We start from the raw sequence: 27,156 nt of genomic DNA on the forward strand, positions 1-27,156 counted from the left end.
TCACAATAGAGAGAGAGAGAGAGAGAGAACAGTCTAGATAAGCGAGAGAAGGTAGGTACGCCTGATCAAGGTGGTCACAATGCAAGAGAGAGAGAGAAGAGTGATAATGAGATTGACAATAGAAGAGGAAGAAGATCACGGAATGTAGTAGCTAGGTCCACGGAGAGAGCTGCAGGAGGCAGGCGCCTCAGAAGGCAGGTACGCCTGATCAAGGTGGTCACAATAGAGAGGAATGACGAGACAGAAGAGAGCCTGCAGAGAAGAAGAGAAGGCAGAGTGAATTGCTTCTATTCTTCCGTTCCAGTCTTTCCACAAAAGACTCTCTCGTGTACTTCCTTATGTGGCAATTACATGACGAATTCCAGTGGCGAAGATTACGCATCGTAGGTTCCAGCACCTTCTAGGCCATTCCATCTGACACAAACTCGCCACCGTCACATCATATGTGACGTCAAGAGAATTGAACCTGTTGATCTTGCCTTCTTAAAGAAAACTACGTGAGTCATCTCGATGTCAATGGAAAATGATAGAATTTCTATAGTTTCTATAAAGCAACCCATCCTCCCGGACCCTTCTGGTGTCAAGCTAGGAAAAAGAAATAAAGAGGATGAAGTAGAGATAGCTAAAAGGTACTATACTAAACATCTTGCGAAAAGCCAATTGTAAAGACTCGTCCAGATGAACAGCCGATGGACATCATCCGCCCGTGGACGGCAGAACAGGACGAGCGGTATTCTAGTGGTAACCATACTACATTCCGGCCGTCACAACTAATCCAAGTTTGGTCGTGCCCCCAACTATATCCATTACTCCCTAGATTATCCGGCCAGAGGGAAGCTGACTGAACTGAGTCGCTGCGGCCTTCTAGCGTTTGCAGGCATTGCCCTGAGGCGGGATCCCAGATCTTGATGGTATTGTCGTGTGAACCCGATGCGAGCTGCTGGCCATCTGGTGAGAAGGCAACTGACTGAACCCAGTCGCTGTGGCCTTCTAGCGTTTGCAGGCATTGCCCTGAGGCGGGATCCCAGATCTTGATGGTATTGTCGTGTGAACCCGATGCGAGCTGCTGGCCATCTGGTGAGAAGGCAACTGACCAAACCCAGCTGCTGTGGCCTTCTAGCGTTTGCAGGCATTGCCCTGAGGCGGGATCCCAGATCTTGATGGTATTGTCGTCTGAACCCGATGCGAGCTGCTGGCCATCTGGTGAGAAGGTAACTGACCAAACCCAGCTGCTGTGGCCTTCTAGCGTTTGCAGGCATTGCCCTGAGGCGGGATCCCAGATCTTGATGGTATTGTCGTCTGAACCCGATGCGAGCTGCTGGCCATCTGGTGAGAAGGCAACTGACCGAACCCAGCCGCTGTGGCCTTCTAGCGTTTGCAGGCATTGCCCTGAGGCGGGATCCCAGATCTTGATGGTATTGTCGTCTGAACCCGATGCGAGCTGCTGGCCATCTGGTGAGAAGGCAACTGACCGAACCCAGTCGCTGTGGCCTTCTAGCGTTTGCAGGCATTGCCCTGAGGCGGGATCCCAGATCTTGATGGTATTGTCGTCTGAACCCGATGCGAGCTGCTGGCCATCTGGTGAGAAGGTAACTGACCGAACCCAGTCGCTGTGGCCTTCTAGCGTTTGCAGGCATTGCCCTGAGGCGGGATCCCAGATCTTGATGGTATTGTCGTCTGAACCCGATGCGAGCTGCTGGCCATCTGGTGAGAAGGTAACTGACCGAACCCAGTCGCTGTGGCCTTCTAGCGTTTGCAGGCATTGCCCTGAGGCGGGATCCCAGATCTTGATGGTATTGTCGCCTGAACCCGATGCGAGCTGCTGGCCATCTGGTGAGAAGGCAACTGACTGTACTGAATTTCTGTGGCCTTCTAGCGTTTGCAGGCATTGCCCTGAGGCGGGATCCCAGATCTTGATGGTATTGTCGTCTGAACCCGATGCGAGCTGCTGGCCATCTGGTGAGAAGGCAACTGACTGAACCCAGTCGCTGTGGCCTTCTAGCGTTTGCAGGCATTGCCCTGAGGCGGGATCCCAGATCTTGATGGTATTGTCGTGTGAACCCGATGCGAGCTGCTGGCCATCTGGTGAGAAGGCAACTGACCAAACCCAGTCGCTGTGGCCTTCTAGCGTTTGCAGGCATTGCCCTGAGGCGGGATCCCAGATCTTGATGGTATTGTCGCCTGAACCCGATGCGAGCTGCTGGCCATCTGGTGAGAAGGCAACTGACCAAACCCAGCCGCTGTGGCCTTCTAGCGTTTGCAGGCATTGCCCTGAGGCGGGATCCCAGATCTTGATGGTATTGTCGTCTGAACCCGATGCGAGCTGCTGGCCATCTAGTGAGAAGGCAACTGAATTAACCGAATTGCTGTGGCCTTCTAGCGTTTGCAGGCATGCATTCCAGTCCGCTTCTACTATTGGCTTCGTACTGATCCAGCTAGGTTCTTCCGCCTTAAATTTCTTTTTCACTAGACTGGAAGCTGGTGCAAATATGAGGGCTGATATGTACGCTTGGAGAGGAGCTTGCTCGATTATCCATCTGTTGGAGAGAGCGAACCGATGTGCATCTCGAACAAAAGCCGTTAGCTGCCTCTGATCAGCATGTTCCTGCATCTCTATTAGTATAGCTCTCTGACGGTAGTAAGTTATACATACGAGTAGGAGCTTAAGCTGTCTTATGGCAATGACACCCTCCGACATAGCTTGGAGTAAGCTAAGAGCTTCGAGCCAGTAAAGGTACTTCTGCTCAAGGAAGGTCTGGATCGTATCCAGTATGCCGTTTTGCAGTACGTCCTTATCAGAAATTGAGTTGTAGAAATGGTCAATCCAGAAAACGCACGAGTACCGTACTGTAGCTAGTGGGTCTGGAGATGGCGTTTGAACCCCGTCGATTAGAAATCCCGGTTCCTTCAAGCCGTATATATCGCGCTTCAAGACCGCAGACATCGCATTGAGTGATCGTGAGAAGATGATGTGGTTGACATGTTGTATCCCATGAGGGAAGACCCAGTTGAATGCCTTTCGAGATGCCTCCTTATTAGGCCTGCCGAGTAGAAAATCCTGGGCAGATTGGTGGACAAAATAAATGATCCCTTCTCGAAGGGTTAAGAATGAACCGCAGAGCCTGATAATCTTTTCTAGCGGCTCCAAATCATCTACAACGTAGTCTGGTATTTCGTTCAGGATAGACTCCAGATCATCAGAACCGTCGTCCGGCATCTCGATATCCGAACTGTCAACCGGCATCTCGGTAAAAGTAGTGAGTTCCTGAAGGCTGATGGGACGGCGAACAATCGTGATGATGGCCAGAATCTGTTTGCAGAGGTCTGCATCTTGGGAGGAACGAATTTGTTCTATCATCCGCGCATAGAGAGCATCCAAACCTGAGGGAAATGAGCGTAATTTTGTCAAAGTATGCCACTTCTCAACCTTCGGGTCGGCAAGTTCTTGGCAGACCAACGCCACCCAGAGGAATGTACCATTCGCATGAGAAGAAAGATGTGCATGCACAAGCCTTTTTGTTTTCTTGTCGTAGTGTTTCGTATCCGATAGGTCTCGGACTTTGTAGCGGATATATGCGCTGACGGCAGTATTGAGGGACTCGGCGTTCAGCTCGAGGCTGAGCTTGTAATTTTGAGCGACGCCAACTAATTGCTCCTCAATATGAGGCAAGTTGCGACTAGAGACAACCCATTTGACGCGGGAAGATGATATCTGGGCGACTAGTTTGAGAAGTTCCGGCAAGCCAGTGGCGCACTCGTCAAGTGCGTCAATGACTAGGTAAGTTTGCTTCAAGTTCGGGTCTTGTAACAGCTGCCGGAAAACCTTCGATAAAACTACCCATGCCATTGCGTCGTCAGAAGCGTATGTATTCTCTGGCAAATGTAAGAGGAACCGGGGTTGCCGCCGAGCAAGGAGGTAAATCAGCCCTCGTAGCACGGCAACTGCGCTATTGATGCGCAAGTCGGTAGCTTGACAGAAGAAATATGCCAAGTTGCCACCGCTAGTAGTGATGGGTCGCTCTAGCTCGTTGATGATGCCACAGAGCAACATTGTCTTGCCTTTGCCAGGGTCGCCCTTGATCCAGAGCAGGCGGGACTCTGGAGAGTCGCGCCATCGGTTAAAGTCGGAGTTGTCGAAGACCCAGCGGTAAGCGTCAACCAGCAGGCCACCTTTTTCTAACTCAATGCGCTCCTTCTCGTCACGCGGGTCCCGCGGGTCTGTGGGCCATAACTTTGCCAAGCAGAGATAATCCTTATTGATCTTGTCTCGCAGTCGCTTCAGTGCCTTCTGCAATCCTTCGCCGTAGATAACCGGTATGTGTACGTCAAAGATGCCGAATAAAGCGTACACCTTATCTTCCTCATACTTTGTGTCTCGCTTGTCCATCCACGCTATTCGTTCAGGGACACTGAAATCAGACAGAGGGCTTCCCTGAAGAGCTTTCAGAGGGATTCCGGTTATGGCGTGTAGTTCTTCTTCCAATGACTTCTTGTCTCCTAGGCGCTCGTGCTCCTTAGAGTAGAACTCAATGATGGTTGGAGCAATAAGCTCTTGCAGTGTCCATCCACGGGTGAACCATCTACATTTCCGAAAAGCCAGTTCCCAGCTACCGTTACCATTGGCGCCATGCTCTCTGGTTGGGACGTCCGCGAGATAGACATAGCATTTGGCTGCTTCACGGTACCAGCGAAACATGGAGTTGAGAGCGTGCTGAAGCTCGACACTGTTGGACTTGTTGATGCAGCACGTGTCAACCCAAAAGTACTTGAGCCCATCGAGCCAGGCTTGATCTCCGCAGAACTGTATCTTAGCATAGCCTGCTTTCTTCTTGGCTGTACCGTCCGCCATGTCTTCGAAGGAGACCTCCTCGTCGCCCCATGTGTGTGAGAGGATCGCGTAACGGGGGATCTCGGGGATCGCGTTATTCGGAATCGGGTTCGTTAGGCAGAGCTCGCCGGTATCGCCTCTTTCCAGGAGCCGCATCTTGCAAGGTTATCGGTTTCGGCTCGCAGCATGTATTTGTACGGTGCTCAAGGGATACGCAAACGGAAGGCTTCAAGGTCGTGGATCTATAGGTACAACGCATCAGTAGCTTAGCTTTATTTATCCCAAAGGCAAGAAATACCACCTACCGTTAGCAGCAAAGGCGCGCAGTATACATCACAGTGGTCCCGATCGTACTTTGGCCTGTGATGTGATTGTTGTGGCCGACGTTGGGCTCGACGCGTTTCGCTGTCACTGCCTGTCAGAATCCCCAACCCCGCATGTCAGGCATTTTGGTGGCGTTTGCGCCTGACGGCTGGCGCCAACTGCACGTGTCAAAGCATCGTGATTGGTATCTGTGTTGCTGGTGGGCTTAGCCACCTCCCTCCTCAAGTTGAATGGCAATGTGAAAAATGCCCTTTGAAGGGGATTGAGAAAAAGGAGACATGAAGGCAAACCGTACTTGGCAATGGGAAATACTAAGTTTGCAAGTAGCTGATGGATTAGCCACGTACCTGTCTGCGTCGTTGTACTGTGGAGAAAATCAGGTAATCACCGCCCAGCGGTACTTTAAGGTACTTGCTTGGCGGAATGTCAGCTTGCAAAAGCGGGGAAGTGTTGGCTGTACTGGCATCACGATGTACCTGAATGTCTCCGAAGTATATGCGGTCCGTGCCCAAACACCTCAAAGAGTGTAAGACCGGACGCCGATTTCGATCCAAGCTGTATAAATATAGGTTTCTCTTTGTAAAGAAAGAGCACCCCAAAGGACATGCACAAATCAACACGCACGCCCACCACCTGTCGCCAACTAGCCAGACTACTGCCAGTTGGTATGAGCCACTCGGCTACACCCCCTGAGCGCTCTACACTCACAAAGCACCCTAACCGTAATTCTCCTTTGGAGTGAAGTACACTGCAAAGAAAATGGGAGGAAGCTCGACCCACATTTTCGGACAGGGGGTTCACTGCAATGAACTTTTCGGGGGCAAAATTGCTGAAAGTTGTATGCATAGAAAGCGCTCAATCTGGCGCATCCCAATACTAATTTCTAGCATTGTACAACTAAAATATCGTGATATATCAGGGGGTGTCGGTTTGCGTAATTGAGGACGATGGGGTTGGCTTATTCGTGGGGCTGGCCAATCCGTCGGCAGAAGGCGCAAGGGTTTGGATAGCTGGCCAATGTCACGGGTAATAGGATTTAAGGGACAAATGCCATTAATATGCCGTATTTAGTTAGTGTAAAACTAAGTTAGGGAAGAAAAAGAAAGAAAGAAAGTGATGCGGAAACGCTGCATGTGCGGTCGATCTCCTAGGGCTTCTACAGAATCAAGACTAACATAACACCAACCTCATAGGCCTGCTTAACAGCCCATTGCGGGTTCCACTGTGTACGCGCTGCTACACACACACCGTCCGGCTGACCGAGCAAGCTGTGCTCTCCGCATCCTCAGGTGAGACCGCATCCTCAGGTGAGAGAATCTCTAGGTGTGTGAATGTCTTGGAAATTACACTGGATATTGACAAATGGTTGTATAGACTCGATCTGCTCCAAAGCCAGAATCTGTCTCTAGCTCATCTTTCTGAACTCTTTGGATTGAGATTCTCTCAGAGAGCTTAGTTATTCTGTGAGCCCGAGACAAGATGTCAGACGATGGGCCCAACGGAGCGTCTCCACCTACGGACAACTCGCTTCTAGATAAACCGCCTTCGGACGATCCCACTAACGAGACGACTCCGGGCGATCCGCCTCCCGACCCCACCAGCAGCGATGAGAACCCTACTCAGGATGATTCACGTCTCGACTCATGATTCGGCTCTTAATCTCCCTACTAGCAATGGTGAGAATCCATCTCCGGAGGGCTCGTCTCCTAGCCCTCCCGATAGTAATGAGCATGATATTTTCATGCACGATGTGTTGGATAATAGGGGGAATTGAAGCTGTTCATATTCTGCCGTAGCTTAGTTAGTAAATGGAACGCAAGCACTTTGAGCGGGCAGGTTGTCTCCTTGGTTCTGGGGCTCAGGATTTCCATGTCTGATACGGCGCAATCGCGATTGATTAGTGTCAAGAAGAAGGGGGTTCTGGCACTGCGTGCCAGAACACCAAGTGGTATGGTCAACCAAGCTGAAAAAGTGCTTATGCGAGCTGAAAAAGAGCTCATGCAAGCTGAACTTTACGTAGTCAGTTCAGCTAGCAACGACTACTATTTGCCACCATTCATAACTATAATTGAGGTTTTCTGACTGAGCCAAAGAGCACGGGAGGAGCAGAGATCTCAATGAAAATCACTTTGAACTCCATTTTTTCCACCGAATCCAGTGTGCAGTGCAGCGTGCAGTGCTTCTGACAAGAATCAACCCTGTCACATGAGCCCTGTGGCGACCGTGACAATTCCCATCGATAAAAAATGTCACAGATACCGCAAGGCGGGATTAGTTTGTGATAGTAGGACGCCTTAAAAACTATACAGAAGACTACTAGAGAGCTATCCCTCTTACCGGCAATAAGACTTTATAAGTCAAAACCATAGGTATACTAAAACAGCCTATTTTAAGCTACGAATCAAGTTTTGCTTACTTTCCCCTGTCAGAAAGAAGGCAATTTCGGTGACCATCGAAGGCCGCCTCGGTGACCATTACGGCCACCTCGGTGACACTAAACAACATGTCGTCTGGAATTGACCCACTTTTCATGGAATTGGACAGGCCCTGGTTGACATGCCTCTGAGCTTCCTTCATTCTTTGTTATTTCCTTCATTCTTGACTCGGAATGTCCTCATTTCATTCGGAATGCCCTCTTTCGGGCTGATTACAACGCCTCCCTTGCCTTCTCTCCACGAGTATAAGGAAGCGTTCTTTTCTGTACTTTTAGACCTATTGAGCAGAAAATTCAATGCGCTGTCAACTTCGATCGCGTGCAACACAACAAGTATAAGAATAAGGTGTCTGGCATGCCACAAAAGATAGAACATCAATCAATCCACATCTTTTTCTCCCCATATCACATGCAGTGCAGTACTTCTGACATCCCCTTTCATAAATGTGCCTATACTACGGCCGCTCTCGCTTGCTTAGCGCGTATGCTTGTACGTACTTGCGCGTATTTCCGTATGCTCTAGCCACGGAGCATTGTTTTGGACCATCCGGCTAGAGTTGCCAATCTACCGAAAATCTGCGCGCTGCCTATGAAGGCCGAGGAAACTGCCAGAACGCCGTTAAGGGTGAAAAGATAATCGATCGAAAGCACCGTAGCGGCTTCGCATTTTGATTGCGTTAGGAACGAGCGTCGTAAAATACTACGCCTTTTAACTTCGCTGACCTACAAAACGCTGGATCCATCGACCCGCAGTGCTGCATGTTTCACCCCTCAATAGTCGGGAATTGGGTGCCATTCGCGGTTGCCAATCCCGCAAACGAGGTTGACTGCAACTCACCAAGAGGCAGGAGCATGAGTCATGAGGTTGCCTAGGTCTTTCCCGATCTAAAGATTGACTCTCGCTTCAAGGAGGTGTGGCACGAGACAGAGCAACTGACATCTCTCGTTTCGCTTGCTACACAGCAAAGTGCCAAAAAAAAAATGAAAGCCCTAGGTACGCAGCACCTTCGCTAAAGTCCCTTACTCATGATTATTATCATCATTTCTTTTTAACTAGGATGAGGGGCAGCCAATTTGACCAGAGCTCTCAGTCAAGACGCAAGTAGAAATATCAATATATCAATATCCTGTCCCAGCTTAAGCCAGCGTCCTCAGCGAGAACATCCTCCAGTCCCAGGACGTAGCAATCCCCCAAGAACATCATGGAGCCATCCCCTCGCCTTTGCAGCACCGCCGTGTTCGAACAACCGGCCAGGATATGCACAGAATCCCCCTCCTCGGCAAAATTCGGTGCCAACACCAGCCGTCCATCCTGTAGCATCCCCAGCGTCCTAGAGGCCACAACATAGTCCACCGCACCCGCCACCTCCTCGACTTCGACAAACCGCTTCTCCCCGGCCACCAGCGGCCAATCCTCCACCGTCCAATCACACGCCTTGTTCGGCAGCCACCGCCTCGTCTTGGGGATCCGCAGCCTCCAGGCGACAGCGCAGAGCCACGCATCGAGGAACCGCTTCCACAGCGCGTCACCAGCGGGGATCCGCTGGAGCAGCGGCTCCAGAAGCGCAGCCACCTCGGCACCGCGCCGAAATTCCCACCACTGCCGGGTGCGGAACGGCGGCGCTGCGTCGGATGACGGACGACACAGCTTTGTCTGGTCGCCGGCGTAGAATGGGTGGCCCGGCTCGAGGTGGTCGATCTCGAGGGCGACCGCTTCCAACGAACCTAGGGCGTGGCTATTGATGGCGAGTTGGAGTTTGGAGGGGGAGAAGACGTAGTGAGGTGTGTCGGGCTGGCCAACTCGGCCCAAGAACTTGTCCCACGGCATCTGGGCATGGTCGTTTTGATGAAAAGGGGCGCTCCGAAGAATGTGCTGCCAGTCTGGCGCCCAGGAGGGGTGCATGTGCTGCAGTTGCGGACCATGCCAGACGCTGTGCTGCGACTGCATGATAATGTCTAAGCATCCGCCCGTGGCGCGGGCATAATTCTCAACGGTGGAGCAATATAGCCTCTCAACTCTTTCCGAAGAAGGACATCATAATCATCGCCATCATCATCGTGGTTTTGCTTCTCGATGACAGTTGTTGGTAGCTCACGGATGTCATGCTGTTCTTTGAAAGCAATCCAGAGCTTTTTGACTGCTTGGCTTGCTGGCTTAATCCACTTCTTCTCCCAATTGTATTTGAGATATTCACTTTTCCTTGATGGATGAAGAAATATCGCAGCAACATAGTATGGGGAATCTTCAGTCTTGAGATAGTATTTGTCAAAAGCCTTCCAGCTTTGTTGGATCCGGGTTGAAAGGAAAGAATTCGACTTGAAGACTTCTTGGTTCTTCTTGTAATGTTGAACCAAAACGTCCATTGTAAGAAGGATCCAATCAATTGTCGTATGGTCCCCTTCAGTATCCTTTGTTGCTCTGAAGAATGGGTTAAGGAAGGATTGAATCGATCGAAGAATCTCCCAGTCTTGTGGTGAAAGGAAATCGGATTTGAGTTCTTCAAACCACGCTTTTGAATAGGAATCAATAGCTGATTCCTTTTCAAGTGCAACCCTCAAAATTTCGTGCCAGCTATTCCACCTTGTGCTGTTATCAAGAGGAATATTCCGGCCAGCAAGATCCTTGAATTGATGTATGCGAGAAGGTGATCCACGGATGTGAACGACAATGTTGTGAAGCTTGCCAAGTGGGCCGATATGGCGAAAAGACGCTGGTGTTGGTTTTCCCTCCTCTTCTTCTTTTCTATCTTCTTGAAAAAGGAAAGCCTGGACTGCCAGATTGATGATATGCCCATTACATCAGATTCGGTTATCGTGTGTTTTCCACTGAATATCCTCCTCTTGAAATCTCAATCCAAGAAGCCGACAAAATTTATTATTGGAGGAAGCATTATCTCCAATAATAGCTCCGATTTTCCGCTGGATGCCATAGTCTTGTAGGGCCTTGAAGAGAGTCTCGAATTGAATTTCGGCATGATGTGAAGGAATAGAGGGAAGAGCAATTAATGCTTTGACCAATCGTTCAATCTCATAGTCCACAAATTGGGCACAAATCCCGAGAAATAGCCTCTGGTTTGGGGAAGTCCAAACATCAAGACTTAGATGGATTGTTGAAAGTGCAGATTGAAGCTTCTTCCGTACGATATCTTTGTGAAGTACCCATGATTGTGCAATTTTGGACCTGAGTGTTGAATGTGATGAGATGAGGTTCTGGGCTTCGGGATTGAGTGTTTTGCAAAAGGTATGGAATTCTGGACTTTCGACTAGTCGGAAAGGGAGATTGTGAAGGATGATGAGGGATAGCAAAGCTGTATTGATTGCATTTTTATCAAGGACCCTCTTCAAGATTTGTGAATCTAGTTCAGTGGTCTGACTGATAGCAATCTTTGCAGCATGAACTGAAGCTTCAAGAGCGATATTGTGCTTGCGAAGAAGATGTTGTCGTACATTCGTAGTACTTTGACCGGACCATGAGCAATATATACAATAGAAGAGCCGATTTTTACCCTTATGAATGGGCTCGGATGGCTGTGGCTTGCGAGTGTGATCTTCAAGGGTAAATGAAGTAGAAATGGATTCCTGGGATAGTATTGACCCTTCAGGGTCACCCAAAGAGGCCATATCGAGGATAATATGATCAATTTGATGGAGTTGATGGAATTGAGGGTTCGGAGTTGTTCGGAGCGGGGAAATGATCAATTTGATTACTAATCAATCGATATCGACGATATCGGCGATATCGGCTTATCGATCGATATCGATATGGATTATCGATATCGATCGATAAAATATCGTCGCCCACCCTGCTTCTCTGCGGCGGCCGCCACCACCTTCTCCCTTCTCACCGGCTCGTGGTCGTCGCCGCGGCCGTCCGCGTCTAGCACAAAACCCTATCGGCCGCCCTCTACAGCAGCCACTACCCTTTCCCTTCTCGCCTGCTGGCGGCCGTCGCCGAGGACGCCCGCGTCTTGCAAGAAACCCTGTCGGCCGCCCCCGCAGACGACCGCCTTCCACAGAACGCACGCTCCGCGAATTCGACAAGCTATCTCCTCAATTTACAGGGGCCGACTAGGAGTCGCCCCTTGACGAGGAAGACCTCGCCATCAAGATGGAATTCGATGAGGCACTTGCTGCAGAGAAGATGCAGTATTGCCCACGCTGTAAAAGTGTCACAATATTGGGATTAGTGAGCAAGAAAGATCTAGAAGCTGCTATGTGATTCTTCGCCACCAGCTTTTGCCACTATTCATAACTATAAAAGAGAGACTTTTGGCCCTGCCAAAGGAAACAAGAGATTAGACCTTTTCAGACAATTCAAGCCTTACCTCCCTGTATCAAATGCTTCATTTCCGTTGCCCTGTGAATGCGCGTGACAAAAAGGCAATAGTTCGATGTAGAGCTGAAGCCTGATGGTGTTTGCAAGCACTGCCACGATAAGGATGATAAGAGGCGTGGGGATGAGCCTTTCTTCTTTTCTGCCAACAACTTAGACTTTGGCTCTATACCTCAAGACTTTCCCCGGCTAGAGCCATTCGAGGAGATGTTTATTGCAAGGGTCCACGTCAGCGTCAATGTATTTGTAGTACGTAGTAGGGATACGTGTATCGAGGAGTAGCAACTAACAAAGTGCAGGTTCGTGGGCAGCAGTACAAATATCGTGGGCATGCTGTACATTTCTTGCGTGATGTTGGCAAGGTTTACAATGAGCTACCTATCACGGCTCAGTCAACGTAAGGAGACAAGGCTGCAGTAATCATTGCTGAATTCGTAGAATCTAAAGCTGAAGAAGGAAGCTATGGCAGAGACCGCGCAGGACGCGGGGAAATAGGTGGTTGTGGGCCACGTGCACGTCATGCACGGGCCATGCCGTGACACTACCTCTCTTACCTAGAGATTTGGACATTGTTATCCTTCGGCCACGCGGTTCTGAGAATGTGGCCCAGGTGGGTCGGCAGTTCCGCCAACTATTCCGCGTCTGCCGCGTAGCCATCGAGGCCTGGCTTAAGTTTCTCGCCGCCAACCACCCTGGCTATAGAGACTTTACCCTTAACTACGACAATCTCTCTTAGCTCCCCGAGGATAGCAATGTATTTGACCAACTTACCATCCATGAGGTCAACGATACAACGGGCGTACCTGCCGATTTTGGCCCTGCTGATGAATCAGTTGAAGAGCCGGAGCCTGAAGATGGTGATGTTGTAGATGAAGCTGCTGTGCCCAACTTTCTAATCCAAGAGACCGAGCTTAACCAGCTCCGTGGCCATGTTGAAAAGACTGTTACAGAAGATGCCGAGTAGGTTCCCTACAGCTAGCAAATCCTCAAGCCGCACACCAGCTGTAGATGCCATCTATCCGTCGCACGCCTTTGGATGAGTTTAACCAGAAGTAAGTTAGGTGGGGGAGTAAGCGAACGCCACTGATCCAGAACATTCTAGATAAGCGAGGAACACAACCAACCCTCTTATATAAAAAGCCCATAACTCAACCAATTCTTTTCCAATTCTCTTCATCTTCAATTCGTTTTATTCTTCTCTTCACAATGGTTTCATATACAGAAGAAGACCTCCGCAAGGCTTGCGAGGAAGCCGTCAGAACACATCAATTACGCAAAGTCGCGCGAAAATGGAACGTTCCACCCTCCACCCTTTATGGCCGTCTACATGGCTCCCTACCTCGAAATGTTGCTCATCAAGATGAGCAAAGGCTTACACAGACCCAAGAGGATCGTTTAGTCGAATGGATTCTTCTTTAACAAGATTTAGGATTGCCCCCTACACATGCACAGATCAGGGAGCTTGCACGCCGTATTCTAGCTGAAAGGGGGGACTCCTTACCACTTGGAAAGGGGTGGTGCCGTGCCTTTCTTAACCGCAATCGAATTTTGAAGACTCAGAGGGCCAAGAGAGTCGATTCGGTCCGCGTCAACTGCGCTACAGAGTCAACAATTCGACCTTGGTTCAACCATTTCCAAACACCAGCTATCAAGGCGATTAAGCCAGAGAATCGCTGGAACAAGGACGAATCTGGTATTATGGAAGGCAGAGGAACTAACGGCCTTGTCATTGGAAGCCGTGCCTTTAAGGCGCTTCAAAAAAAACAGCCTGGAACCCGCACTTGGACCACTTTTGTCGAATGCATCTCAGCAGCTGGCCGTTGCCTTCCTCCTTTGGTCATTTTTAAGGGGAAAAGCGTTCAACAACAATTGTTTCCTTTGGATATGAAGCCATTTCAGGATTGGTTCTTTACAGCAACTGAGAAAGGATGGACTACCGATGAGACAAGCCTCAAATGGTTAAAAAATGTGTTCATTCCTCTCACCAAGCCAGCAAACTCCTCTGAGAAACGACTGCTTATTATTGATGGCCATGGCAGCCACACAACTGCCGATTATATGTGGGAGGCATTCAAAAACAATATTCACATTATTTATCTGCCTCCCCATACTTCCCATGTCCTCCAACCCCTAGATTTGGCCATATTTGGCCCCCTAAAACGACTTTATCGCAGACGGCTTGAGGACCTTCTTGCTAACGCCTTTGACGACTCTCTGTAGCCGGAAAACGTGCGTTTCTGGAATGCTACCAGATTTCACGCACAGAGGCAATTACTAAGAGTAATGCTAAGTCAGGATGGAAGGCATCAGGCCTTTGGCCCTTGAATGTCAACAAACCGCTAAGAAGCCCACTCCTCCTCAAGAATTCTAATACTTCACGCCCCTTAAGAACTACTATAGTTACCCCAGAGGTTCGCACACTCCGTATGCCAATCCTGGAGGATTATGGAGACGATCGGGTGTAGTGGAGGACTCCTAGAAAGGCACGTGATTACGTTGAGCAGGCAAAGAAGTTCGCACGCATCATCAAAGCAATGCCAGCGTATAAGCTCTTCCTCAGAAAGATTGGTAAGGCTTTGGATGAACAGGCCTTTGAACTGGCTATTAGGAAGCGAAAGATTGAAGGTCTAGAACACACTCTCGAATCAATAAGAGCCAGAAAGAAGAAGAAGGTTGAAGAAGATCCAAATACCACCTTTGCGAATATTCAGACTATTCGTGAGGCCCAGAGAGCTGTAGGGCGTGCAGCAGAGGTTTTAGAAGATGCGGAAGAAGCGGATGATTCAGAGGATATCAAAGATTGTATTGAAGTTTTGTAAATAAAAAGATCACCCTTTCTTTTGTTGGAGGGTTAGTTGGGACTCCTGCTTATACAGAATGTTCTAAATCAGTAGTGTTCGCTTACCCCCCCACCTAACTTATGCCTTGCTCTCTGTAAGGAAAAGGACACCCCAAACACCAACTGCGCGCACAGGGTGCGCGCCCACCACTTGTCACCAACTGGCTAGAACACTGCCAGCTGGCATACGCTACGCCGTGGCGCCACGACCGCAGACTGATGCCCGGGCCGAACCCCTGAGCAGGTATATAAACAATGGCCCTCGCCCATCTTCCTTTGCGAGGGCCAGGTTGAAGTCTTACACCAATACAAGTCATTGCTCCCCTACCTTCTTGCCTGCATTGTGACCACCTTGATCAGGCGTACCTACCTTCTCTTACACTCTCTCTAGCTTGCCCTACTCTCTTTCCCCATGGCACAGCAGATTTTGTTGAGCCAAGGCAGCGTAACATCAGTTACCAGGAATATATTGAGCACGCCATGAAGTGGGAGGACGGCAGGTTTGCAAAGCATCACAGCTTTCGCTTTATTGCCCTAAACATATTGATGCGCTAACAAGCCTGCAGCAGCAGCAAGTTCTACGTGGGCAAGCACCATCGTACGCCGCTTACAAAAGAAGATCTCCAACAGGCACTAGCCAACCCAGAGCAGCCAGAGGCCCAGGCTATCTTGAACCGGATCTCGCGTTTTGCTGGCGTAATTAAAGGTACCCGCCCCTTTTGGTACCGACGCCGCCGCGAGTGTGAGGCGTTTTCCTACTGCCTAGGCGTACCAGCTACGTTTATCGCCCAGAGCCCTGCCGACCTGCACTGGCAGAGCCTATACCAGCATATGCCTGGGTATAAGGAGTGGAAAGTTCTAGACGAGCCTACGCGGATAGCTAGGTCATGCCAGCTGCTACGAGAGAACCCACACATTGCGGCGTGGCATTTCCACTCCCGGAATAAGCTGTTTCGAAAGATTGTCTTGGAGAAGAAGTTTAACCTGGTTGACTTTTGGTACCGTTACGAGTGGCAGGGTCGTGGGAGCAGCCATGCTCATGGTCTGTACTGGTTCGATAAAAGCCCAGATCCAGATATGTCGACGCAAGAGTCACGAGATCGCTTTGCCAAGGTCTGGGGGTACCACATTACGGCTATGAACCCACAGAGAGGCCAGGGTGCCAATGAGGGTAACCCCCTATCTGTTAACCCTCTCGAAACTAACGTCACATTGGAGTGGCTTAATCGAATTGTCAACCGCTGTCAACCTCACCACTGCTCTACAGCATATTGTCTTCAGCTAATAAAGAAAGATGCTGAACAAGCTCGAAAGGCTGGCGAGAGAGGCGGCTAGCCAGCCGGCCAGCAGGTTGAAGAACGTCCCCTCCACAGCCAACATGCCGTTTTCAGTTCCCCCGGGCAGAACAGGCGAAGGCAAGGGTTATTAGGAAGCTGGGGAAGAAGTGGTGGCTGTTTGAGGCTCAGCGGAACGATACCAATATGAACCAGTACAACCTACTTATCTCGCTTTGCTGGCTTGCCAACACCGACTGCTCGCCTTGCACTGGTGTACAGCGATGCCAATAAAGCAACTTAAATAAAGCAAAGAAAATAAAGCAACTGGTAAATAAAGCAAAGCACCCTCAGAATAAAGCAAATAGGTCAGGGCCTTTATTTGCTTTATTTACTTTCTTTGCCAAGAAAGGGGTGGCAGGGGCCCTGGTTCTAGCCTGTGCGGGGCGCCTTGGCCATCAAATTTTGCCCTGACCACCATCATCATCATCAATACCATCAACCTCAACAACCCGTACCAATACCACACTCTACAATGGAGCCTGGTAGTCGCATCGACCTGACGATTCCGAATACTGCCAGGCCCAGCTGCACCCTGAACGCAACGCGCCGCCCGGTACTCCGAAGCATGCCTAAGCAAATCCTCGATGTTATCAACATCCCAGAGGCAGACCTCGCTCCCGACCTCCTCGACCGGCCCAAAATAACCTCACGCGATGGAAAAGCCTTTATATTAGAGAAATGGGAGTGCCCCAGGCGGTCTAGGAACAGCTAGATCAATACCTATGGATATTAGCTTGTGCAGGTGGACAACAATGGTCTAGGTCTCTCTTGGTGGTGCTGTTCCCGCTGCTTTGACATTCTCTACAGCGGAAAGGCTACTACCAGCGCCGCCAGCCACCTCCACACCAAACACTTGATATATGAAGATTCTGTACAAGAAGAAGGAGAGCCGCCGGTTAAAAAACAGCGGTCGGTAGCAGACCTACAACAAGTCTCCCTGAGGCCACCGGTATCTAACACCCAGGCGGAAAGGTTTAAGTCTACGCTATTGAATTGGATTGTGACTTCTGATATATCGTTTTCTATGGTCCAAAGCACTGACTTTCGTACTATACTCTCTATTCTAGACCCAGCATCAACGGCCAACCTTCTCCCATACTCCCATCAAACTATCAGCACCTAGGTCAACGACCGCTATCGAAAGGAGGTCCTTAACCTTCAAGCAGAGCTCCAGACAGCACTCCCATCAAGAAAACACGTCTCCTTCGATCTCTGGACCTCGCCTAATATCTACGCATTGCTCAGTATCGTAGTGCACTTCGTTGACACCTCGGGCGCGACCCAGGCACGTTTATTGAAGCTTGCGCCCGTCAAAGGAAGCCACTGCGGTGAGAACCTCGCTCCTATTATCCACGAAGTCATCCAATCTTTTGGCTTGAGTAGTAATACAGGCTATTTTCAGGCAGATAACGCAGACGCGAACGATACGTGTATCCTCCATCTTCTTCAGCTCCTCCATCCGTCCGAATCACCGGTATCGGTCGACGAACGCCACTCGAAACAGCGCGTCCGTTGTATCGGCCATATTATCAACCTCGTTGCCCAGGCGTTCCTCGAGGGCAATAACAAGAAGCGGCTCAGGTCCTTGAACGAGGGAACTTACGAATACAGGAACGCCTTAGAGAATCAACAACTGGAGCAGTGGCGATCATTTGGGCCGCTTTGAAAGCTTCATAACGTCGCCAAGTTCGTCAGGGCTATCCCGCAGCGCCGTTTAGAGTTTATCGAGATCACAAGAGGTGGAATAACCGAGGAAGAACTAGACGAGTTTGGCCTCATGGCGAAAGAACACGCCGGCTTGCAGCTCAAATCGGATAACGCTACGCGTTGGAACTCGGTATATTCGATGATAGAGAAGGCGTTGAAGCTCCGGGACTCTGTTGACGTATATTCCCACCGCCTTGCTAGCCATCAAGATGTGAAGAAGCGGCTCCCCGCAGCCGACCTACTCAACACCGAGGACTGGGCTGTTTTATCCTTCCGCCGTCCCCGATCCAGATCTTGGCCCCAGCGGCTTCAGCGCTATTGACGTAAGCCTCACGAAGGCGATCCACAGCCTTGATAGCTACCTGGATATCATGGAAGAGAGAGCCCAGTCTACTGGGCGGCTGTCCTCCTTCATCCCAGCTACCGAAAGAGACTGATATACAAGACCCTCGAAATTGGGCGGGCCGAACAGGTGCTTTTTGACGCTAAGGGGTTCATCAAAAGCGAGATAGCTAGGCTAGGAGCCAGCCAGAGTCCCCCTACTACAACCGCCAGCATCGGGACCGACCTCAAGCCATTCCACGAGCACCTTCTAGGACCAGACTTTTACGAGGAGCCGGAACCTGGATCGTCTGACGAGCTGGCCACATACCTTGAAGACCCGCCTGTACCCTGTGATGTACCGATTCAATGGTGGCTTGCTCAAAAAAACCGGTTTCCCCTGCTATATCGGGTAGCAGTTGAGCTCTTGAGCATCCCGGCAATGAGTGACCAGTGCGAGCGGGTCTTTAGTACAGCGAAATTGACTATCGCGAGTCAGAGACACCGGCTGTTGGATCAGAAGATTGGCCAACTTGTATTTATCAAGTGTTTGTTGCGAGGGCGGCGGTTGTGATGGAGACTCAGGAGCAGGCTGGCTGGGACCTGGTTTTGTTTGGGAGGACCGGGCCGGAACAACCTATTCCGGAGGTCTTGGCACCCTTTGCAAATAAAGCAAAGCGGGCATCACGTAAAGCAAAGAGGGCCTCGAATCTAACAAATAAAGGAAACCTGGTCGTTCCTTTATTTGCTTTGCTTTACTGGCATCGCTGGAGGTGGTCCGTCCCCGAAGAAGCGAAATCTCATTTCTGAGTTCATGGCTAGGCAGGCTGGCGCAAGGATGAGCATTGAGCAAAGTATATGGCCAACTGAGCCAGCCTCCGCGATGTTTGTCGGAAATGTGAAGACGTATGGATTTGCCGAGCGATTCTCCATCCCTTCGCTCATGGAACTCGCTTGCTCACACTTGGTCTGGGAGCTAGTGCATTGGACTATCTAACCGTCCGCCTTTATTCTAGAATTTGGGGCACTCGTACGCTGCGTGTATGATGATCGTACGATCAGGGGATGTCAGCTGCAGCAGCTGGTGGTACAATTCGCTGCTTGCGTCGTCGAGGACGTACTTGGTCTGGCAGGGTGGCCACAGTTGCTGGACGAGGTACCCAAATTTGCAGCAGATTTGATCAATCAGATGACGGATCGATTTGCTTGAGACCACAGCCTTGCTAGAGCGGCACCTGTTGGAGCAGCACCTGTTCGATCAGCAATGTACCTGGAGAATCCAAAAATAGGTGATTTTTCCAACGTCTCGAAATCATCCCTCATTTTCGGTCTCATCTGGGGCAGAAAAAGGTTAGTCAATCATGGTTGGCGGTAAATAATTGGGCTAGTATTTTTAGATATGCGTCAATATCTCTGTTGGAATCACCAGGTACCGGTACTGGAAACAACAGGGCGTGCTGCACGCCGAAAGCTGGTGGTTCAAGTGATGGTCATTGTTGTCTATGTCTATCTAGAAGAAAGAGGTGGCCGTAGGCCACTTATATGGAATCTGGGACCCCTACGCCTCCACCGCCGCCTGTGTGGCTGATGAATGCGTTGCTACAGCCACCTCTATGTCGCTGGAATGCGCGTTGTTCCAACAGTCTCCAATTGAATCCCACTATTAGACGCGCTTATTGGAGTGCTCAGTCATGCCTTCAGTTGTTACGACTCGGCTGAAATCGAAAAGGTGGTCTGAGTCACAGAAAGCTCTCGCAGGGATTAGAGAACGGATTTACTAGTAGATCTACCAGTGACAGAAACCTCCATTTAGGGAATTGGATCGAGAATGAAATTTACCAGCAGATCAACCACTAGGTCTAAGCTTACATTTAGGAAATGGGATTGAGAACGAAATCTACCAGTAGATCTACAGGTGGATTTACTGGTGGATTTTGAACCCTATTTCTAAAATACTATTTCCAAAATGCGAGGACTCTAGACCTCCTGGTAGATCTACTGGTAGAGATGGTGCGGCTCGCCTTTGATTTGGATGTTTAAGGGACAGAACGGTATCTCTATGTTATAGGGGATTGGCTGAAACGAGCAGACGCAAGGTAGTTACACAAATACCAGGTTACCTGGCTCTTGCTTAGGTAGTCGGATCCGTTTGGGCTTCCTGAAGGATCTGCCGCATCCGAATATATAGCCCTCCGTCCTCTCTCTCCCACCTCCCACCATTTGGAAATACAGCTTTCCGTATCAGTTGACCCAAGGTATCAATGGTTGATAATAAGGAGTAAAATTCTCCTTAGCGGTCCTGATGAAGTCCCCCTCATGAGATACTTGCCCTTTCTTCTGCTCCGCCAACTCCTCGGTGTCGATGTAATTCCACTTGTCGAACCGTGCGACGACTCTGTGCTCGTCCGGCCCTTCACAATGAATGCTTCCAGAACAACACCCAAAAGAATGACTCGAGATCGTGCATGAAGGAATGTTGCTCGTCTAGAAGCGCCCCGATTGCCATGAATGCCCTCGTGCCAGTCTTCCTTTTGGCTCCCGATGCGCCCTCTCGTTGCTCTTTGATGGCGAGATCCAGGTCAATTAAAAAGGAAGGCTAGAGGGATTATTGACGTCCTCGTTGATCAAGAGGTTATTGATAGAGATCGGCCTTGTGTAGGGATTCGTGCCCTTCAATGCAACCGTCAAGCGCGGCAAGCAGAGACGTCCGGGAGCTGGCCTTGTAGATAGGAGTTCCGTAGTCGCGAAGAATGACACGACGATGCACCCGATTTGACAGATTGCCGCTGGCTTGAGATGCCGAGCAAGACCGCTTGCTGTTTGGCAGAGGGACGCCGGCTTGACTGGACGATCGTTTCTTACCAGCAGCTACACTACTACTACGGCCTTTTCGCGAAACTAAGGCCATCGCACTCGACCGGGGGGCTGACCGTCCCAGCCGGTAGTTCGTGGCGCTGGTGACGTCTAGTCCTCCTCAGACGTTGTTTCGGACGTCGTCATCCGTTCCATGTATCTGAACCGTTTCGTGGTAATAGTGTCTGGCGATGTTGATGACGCATTTTCTGGTCACCTCGCGCAATAATTCGCCTTCCTCACCGCGTTCCGGATACTGCCATGAATCTTTGATGACTAGCGGTATCTGTGGCTGCCCTTCGCGATGAGCTTCCAACATGTTGTAGCCCGACCGGCAACGCAACGTGCTCGTTGCATTACCTCGTCAATGATGAGACGTTCCTTCTAGCCGTTCCGCTCGATCTCGATGAACCGCTGGCCGTTGAGCGTTGCAAATGTTGAATCGAAGCCGAGCTCCTCTACATTCATCCAGAGAAACCCGAGGACCGTAGACACAAACCGCAACCCCTCTTCGTTGATGTCGAACCGCTCGGATGCGAGGCCCCAAGCCGATCAAACTCCCATATCCTCATGAAAGATCCGTAGATGGTGAAGCCTAAAACAAAGCGACGAGTGTCTTGAGCGGCAAGGACTTCCCTCGCGTACGTGCCAAGGTCTAACCACGCCTTCGCCGCCGTGTCGGCCGCTGGGTTGCTTTTCAGCTCACCTGGTACCAGGATTTGTCACCAGTGGCATCGTGAGTCCTTCCCGGCCTTTGGGTTGTCCACGAAGCCGACGTCCAACTTACGTTCCGCAGTCGAGCCCTAGATCGGCTTGTTGGGTTTTGCTAGTGGCCTTCGTCGATGTGTCAGGATAGACTTATAATTTTCTGCGAGTGTCGCCAGCTTCTCGCTCATCTCTGCAAACCAGCTCAAGACATCGTCTTGATTTGCATCTCTCGGCCATCCGCCCCACCCATCACTGAAAAGTGGTTCGCCGCCCTCCATGCACTTCTTGAAGACGGCTCGGATGCTGCCGTGAGATCTGCCACCCGCCCGAAAAATGTCTCGTGGAATCGAGGGAGCCCGACATAACGCCTAACTCATCTCTGAGGACTCTGTCTATATCTTTGCGGAACTCGGACGAGTTCGCGAAGCTGCTCGTATTGTGAAGCCACGGGGTTTGCTGAAGGGAGGAGGCTATGGGCTGGGGTGGTGGGGTAGGTTCGGTGACCGCGTTGTAGACTTCTTTCCAGATGAGGGCATCGTTATCGTCGGTAATGGCCGACCTGAGGAGGGGTTTGACGCTGTCGAGGTCGAAGTCGTCGGAGTTGACGGCGGAGTTGAGTCTCGATAGATCGCTGAAGAGGTTCTTGCCACTGCCGCTGGAACGGAGCAGGCGAGATGCTGGAAGGATCTGTAGAGTCGAGAGAAGGACAAGGGTAAGGTTTTGGAGATCTACATGGCGGTCAGAGTAAAGTAACCAGAAACGAAGCTATGCTGTCTTCCTTACCTTCTCGGCTGAGCTGCTGCAGCGCGTCTGGGCAGTGGGGGAGGCTTGCGCTTTCGCAGACCGAATGGAAGGAGGCGCGGAAGGCATCAAGGCCTTTCCCAATAGGATTCTCCTTAATGATCTTCGACTGCGGCTGATTTGTCATATTGACGGATGCTTAAGGATGAGAAACCGAAAGAAGTCGCAATCGCGCCCGTTTCTTTAGGATTCGCGCCCACACCAGCCACCGGCAGAAATTCGGGATTAGTCAGCTACACCGTCCAAAAATCCCACCCACCAACCCACTTGGGCGACCGATTAGACCAATATTATTCCCTAGTAGTCCCACATCTGCTGGTTATTTTCAGCCACCTAATGTGCGGCTCATCCTCACATGTGAGTTCGGATAATGCAAACAGTAAGAGAAAGAGTCTTGAGGAACGAAGCTGGAATACGAGCCTCCGCAGAAGCGCCAATCTGCTATCCTCAAAAACTCTCGCACGGGACATGCTCCTAGGCATTAAACCGTTTGCTACCGAGAAATTCAGAGAGTTCGGCAGGCCTACTTCACAACAAGTAGTAAGGATGCAGACGTAGCAGCCGGGCTCCCAACCTTGTCGCAATCAATGTTTGTCATGCAGGTACCGGACTTAGTCCGTTTATTCTGGAGACGCCGCCCGCGCGTGAACACGATCAGACGTCTCGACCTCTGCGTTTTAGTTAGGCTCTGTAACTAATTCACAGGTTGCGTCGTCTCCTGTGCGATCGGGAGGGAGAGCAACAACTCGGCAACAGAGTTACTGTGCTAGCTACAACCCCTCCCAACCCTCCCCTGATCTGAGATACGGCCCATTTCGGCGATAATCTCAGTAAAGACAGGTCCTCCAATAGGAAAAGTATAGTCTTCTCAGCATGTACACCAAAAATTTTCTCATACATGTTTTTCCGCACCTCCCGGAACCTGCATCTAGCGAGCGTGGTTGCGGCAACACCACGCTCTTCGTCATTTAACTTCCTTCCAAAGATATATAGAAGGCTGGCACGTCAGAAATCGGTACCACGATCTTATCGTTATATCGGGCGCATCTCAAGTGAAAATGCTCGATCCCGACTGGTCGCCTCGAAAACTCCCAACCCACAGGACGTGGAGAGGCCTACTGCAGCGCGTTTGCATGCCCCCATGCGGCTGCCATTGGGCGTCAGCCCCGCGCGGAGGTGGTGCGACCTTCCAACAAACGAATCGCGGCGATGGGCTGCCGAAAGTGCAATAATTGCGCGGGATGGGTGGTCTGCAAGTGACCCCAAAGCCGCCGAAGCCGAGTGAGCAAACCGGCTTTTGGCATGCAACCATCAGGCATCAGTGCAGGCCAGTGATTGCGCGAGGCAGAAGTGTCGCTTGTTGGGTGTTGGTTGTGGTTGGGTGTGGTTGTGCCATTTGTCTTGCCTGTGGGCTGCGCATGTGGTGCGGGGAACTTGGGGGTATTAATACCACTGCGAACCTGCTCTGTTTTGGGGGATTTTGGGTTGCGATCTTGGCCCCTTCCGCACTCAAACGTCTGAAGACACTCTAGATTTTGTCCCTTCCTTCCCTCCTCAAAATCCTTTGTTTTGAACCACAAGTAGGATTAAGTTCATTCAGATACACACTAACAGATGCTGAGGAGGATGGCGCCGAAGAAAAAGAAGGGCTCGGAGAGCGGTACCTTGTTTGGGGCCTACAAGCCCGACGACCCCGATTCCTTCTTTGAGAAGTCGTAAGTAACAAACCGCTTCGACCCCTTCAACAACCCACCCATGAGTACTGACATTTTACCGTCAAAGTCCCTTTAGCTGCGCGTCAATGATCTCCCTCGAGTTCGAAAAGGGCGACCTATTGCAGTTACACCGGGATCTCCTACACCGAAACCCCAAGCTGGCCACTCTTGACGCCGCCGAGGAGATTGATCGCTGGACGGGGAAGCCCGTACCGAACCCTCAATCCGCTGGCTTGAAGGGAATCTCACGGAGCGCCGGCCATGTCTTCGTCCAATACCTCTACACTGACAATTACCGTACGCTGAAGTGGGTTGGTCCAACCGACAGTCAGAAGAAAACCATCGCCAAGGTCGAGACCGCATTCGAAGTGTACGCCACTGCTCGCGAGTTCGACCTCAAGGAACTGGAAGCCTTGGCAACAGAGGAGATCACCCTCCTGAGCAAGGATGTCGATGCCTTCACGATCATCAACATTGTCAAAAAGGCCTACCCGTGTGCAAAAGGCAACGACACTTGGTTCCCCATCTTCATCAAGGATACAATCAGGACTGCCTTTGAGACACCTCTGGCGCCGCCGTCTGCTGAGACAGCAAGTGAGACTACCCCAGATGACGCCCGGGCGGAAGTGCAGACACAAGATGTCACACTTGCGAAGCTCCTTCTTCAGGGTGCTTTGGAGGTCTACAGGGAGAAGATTGACGCCCTGACTGTCAAGCCTACCCCTCAGCCTGCCGCTGGGCCAGCTCCCCTATTTGGCTTCTCAACGGCCATGAACAACTTCAAGAAGACGACCAATTTCAGTGCCTGGGGTAATCATATGGCTGAGCCTGGCGTCTGGAACTTTGGCGGTATGAAGGAGGAGGCGAAAGAAGAGAAGGCCGCCGAGTCTGTGCTAGAGTCAGTCAACGCTGAACCAGTGTCGGCCGAGGAGGCGAAGCAGGATGAGCCCGACCCAAAGAAGGCTGAGGCTGTTAATGAGTTCGCTACGTGGGGAGCGAGGACAACCAAGGACAGGAACAAGAAAAAATGTGGTATCTGGGACGGCCCAGTGCCAGAGCCTGTCGAGGAGGCGAAACAAGTTGAACCAGAGCCAGAGAAGATTGATACTGAAGTAGGGTTTGCTGCATTAGAGACGACCACCAGCAAAAAAGACAAGAAGAAACCTAGCATCTGGGACCCCGAGCCAGTGCCAGAGCCTGGCGAAGAGAAGTCGATTGAGCTATCGGCGAAAGATGTCCAAGCCACGGATGACCTGTGGGCAGCTTGGGGCATCACGGCAAGCAAGAAGGACAAGAAAAATAAGGGAAAGAAAGCTGAGCCGGAGCCGGAGCTTCTAAAGGAAGCTGAGCCTGAGCCGATGCCCGAGATCACCGAGCCGGAGCCTGAGCCTGTCCCAGTGGAGGCGCCCCAGGTTGTGGTAGAGCCAGCTGTCGATGACACTTGGGCAGTGTGGGGCACCACAATAAGCAAGAAGGACAAGAAACAGAAGAAGGGAAAGAATCACAAGTCAGAGCTGGAGCTTCCAAAGGAACCTGAGCCTGAGCCTGAGCCTGAGCCTGAGCCTGAGCCGGTACCCGAGGTCATTCCCGAACCAGAGCCCGAGAAGGAGGAGGACGATTTCTGGGGTTCAATCACTGCATCAAAGAAGTACACGAAGAAGTACAAGAAGAAGAACAGATGCATGGAGGAGCCTGCACCTATGGAGGAGGCTGCGTCTATGGAGGAGCCCGAGGTTATGAAAGAGCCGGCCCCGGCTATCTCGTCTATTGAGGAGGGCTGGGTGGGAGGTGAGCCGGACCGGTGGTCTTGATGCTGTAGTAATTGCTTGTTTTGGGACGTGAATTTCTTTTGACGAGTAGTATGGTGGGGCTACCACTGTGCCAGGTCAATTATTGTTGGATTCACCAGGGTACCGGTACTGGACTCAACAGGGCGTGGCTGCACGCCGAAAACTGGTGGTTCAAGTGATGGATTGTAGATGTCTGTTCTTCTCTCTCTAGCTTTCTGGCAGTGCCAGAAAGCCCGTTCTTATACTACTATTGTGGTGGCGAAGTGGGTGGCGAAGTCTCTATCTAGAACCTTCGAGGCCCTTCTGCTTGACAAATTCCAACACTGGCAGTTTTCTCTTTTGAGGCTGGAAAGCTGCCCTTATATAACTGCCACTATCTACACCCCCGGGATCACTGCTTCCACCCGGGTCTTCCTTACCGGGAGACCCACCCTTCCATACGGACCGTAAGGCTATTACCGTCGATGAACCGTTCTAGGGCCCGGTTCGGTACGGCCTTGGTCAGGGCGTCGGCGGGGTTATCGTCGCCGTGGATCCACCTGACCTCGTGTAGCTCACGGCGCTCGTACGACTGCCGTAGGGCCATAATGTCGATCATTAGCCTCTTCTCTTTCGTTGTCCCTAGCTTGACAAGGCATTCGTATAGCGAGTATGAGTCTGTACAGACGACCGTAGGGACTGTTGGTAGATTGAGGTGCGTAGTGACGACTTGAATCGTAGAAGCTAGTGCGTAGGCCATATCCACGCCTGCCACCATGCCGTAGACTTCGGAAGCGAGTATACTACGTGTGACTCGCTTGCTCTTAGTACTGGAGAAGTGGATGATATTACCACGAATGGTGAATTGAGTATCGATTGTGGTCTCGTTGGCTAGAATGATTACGAAGCCGAGTTGTGATGTGAGGTCACGGTTATTAGCGAAGGATCCGTCGACGAAGACGAAGAGCTTTGCGTTAGGTAGGTCTAGGGGGATAAATGCTAGACCTCGGTCCTGGTTATCAACCTGCCACTTAATACGTTGGTTGAGGGCTTTAAAGTCATCTAGCGTAGGCTCTTGGTGTTGCGCTGCGGTTGATAGGTCGAAGCAGGCTTCAGGTTGACAGATGGAAGCAATATACGCGCCGCGGGCTCGCTGCTCGACGTATTGTTGCTTGGCGTCAACTGCA

The 27,156-nt window shown here is 50.9% G+C and overlaps 7 protein-coding genes across 7 annotated transcripts; 3 read left to right on the forward strand and 4 right to left on the reverse strand.

Annotated features, from left to right (window-relative positions):
• Positions 1 to 3,509: 3,509 nt before the first annotated feature.
• Positions 3,510 to 6,453, reverse strand: B0T26DRAFT_812897 (uncharacterized protein; the record flags this gene model as incomplete). The annotated part of the gene is made up of 3 exons (XM_060447320.1): positions 3,510 to 3,947; positions 4,204 to 4,909; positions 6,376 to 6,453. The coding sequence occupies 3 exons, from the start codon at positions 6,451 to 6,453 to the stop codon at positions 3,922 to 3,924; spliced, it is 810 nt and encodes a 269-aa protein (XP_060293663.1). The 3' UTR covers positions 3,510 to 3,921.
• Positions 6,454 to 8,697: 2,244 nt separating this feature from the next.
• B0T26DRAFT_676819 (uncharacterized protein) lies at positions 8,698 to 9,534 on the reverse strand (the record flags this gene model as incomplete). Its single annotated transcript, XM_060440019.1, has 1 exon — positions 8,698 to 9,534. One exon carries the CDS (start codon positions 9,532 to 9,534, stop codon positions 8,698 to 8,700), a length of 837 nt encoding a protein of 278 aa, XP_060293664.1.
• Positions 9,535 to 11,579: 2,045 nt separating this feature from the next.
• B0T26DRAFT_713983 (uncharacterized protein) lies at positions 11,580 to 12,483 on the forward strand (the record flags this gene model as incomplete). Its single annotated transcript, XM_060442155.1, has 3 exons — positions 11,580 to 11,754; positions 11,974 to 12,128; positions 12,465 to 12,483. Coding segments are annotated over exons 1-2 (215 nt in total), but the record flags the coding sequence as incomplete, so codon positions are not given.
• A 172-nt stretch (positions 12,484 to 12,655) lies between these two features.
• On the forward strand, positions 12,656 to 12,883 carry B0T26DRAFT_713984 (uncharacterized protein; the record flags this gene model as incomplete). Its single annotated transcript, XM_060442156.1, has 1 exon — positions 12,656 to 12,883. A coding segment is annotated over one exon (228 nt), but the record flags the coding sequence as incomplete, so codon positions are not given.
• Positions 12,884 to 14,851: 1,968 nt separating this feature from the next.
• On the reverse strand, positions 14,852 to 15,075 carry B0T26DRAFT_713991 (uncharacterized protein; the record flags this gene model as incomplete). The annotated part of the gene is made up of 1 exon (XM_060442157.1): positions 14,852 to 15,075. A coding segment is annotated over one exon (224 nt), but the record flags the coding sequence as incomplete, so codon positions are not given.
• A 5,179-nt stretch (positions 15,076 to 20,254) lies between these two features.
• Positions 20,255 to 22,612, reverse strand: B0T26DRAFT_741530 (uncharacterized protein; the record flags this gene model as incomplete). Its single annotated transcript, XM_060443983.1, has 11 exons — positions 20,255 to 20,326; positions 20,374 to 20,523; positions 20,564 to 20,682; positions 20,806 to 21,096; positions 21,220 to 21,323; positions 21,389 to 21,504; positions 21,579 to 21,669; positions 21,703 to 21,779; positions 21,894 to 21,987; positions 22,058 to 22,412; positions 22,468 to 22,612. 11 exons carry the CDS (start codon positions 22,610 to 22,612, stop codon positions 20,255 to 20,257), a joined length of 1,614 nt encoding a protein of 537 aa, XP_060293668.1.
• A 1,416-nt stretch (positions 22,613 to 24,028) lies between these two features.
• On the forward strand, positions 24,029 to 26,120 carry B0T26DRAFT_335458 (uncharacterized protein). The gene has a single exon (XM_060434444.1). It carries the CDS (start codon positions 24,287 to 24,289, stop codon positions 26,009 to 26,011), a length of 1,725 nt encoding a protein of 574 aa, XP_060293669.1. The 5' UTR covers positions 24,029 to 24,286; the 3' UTR covers positions 26,012 to 26,120.
• Positions 26,121 to 27,156: the final 1,036 nt, after the last annotated feature.

This window comes from Lasiosphaeria miniovina (genome assembly GCF_030549165.1).
Source record: "Lasiosphaeria miniovina strain SMH2392-1A chromosome Unknown B0T26scaffold_5, whole genome shotgun sequence".
NCBI classification, from domain to species: domain Eukaryota; kingdom Fungi; phylum Ascomycota; class Sordariomycetes; order Sordariales; family Lasiosphaeriaceae; genus Lasiosphaeria; species Lasiosphaeria miniovina.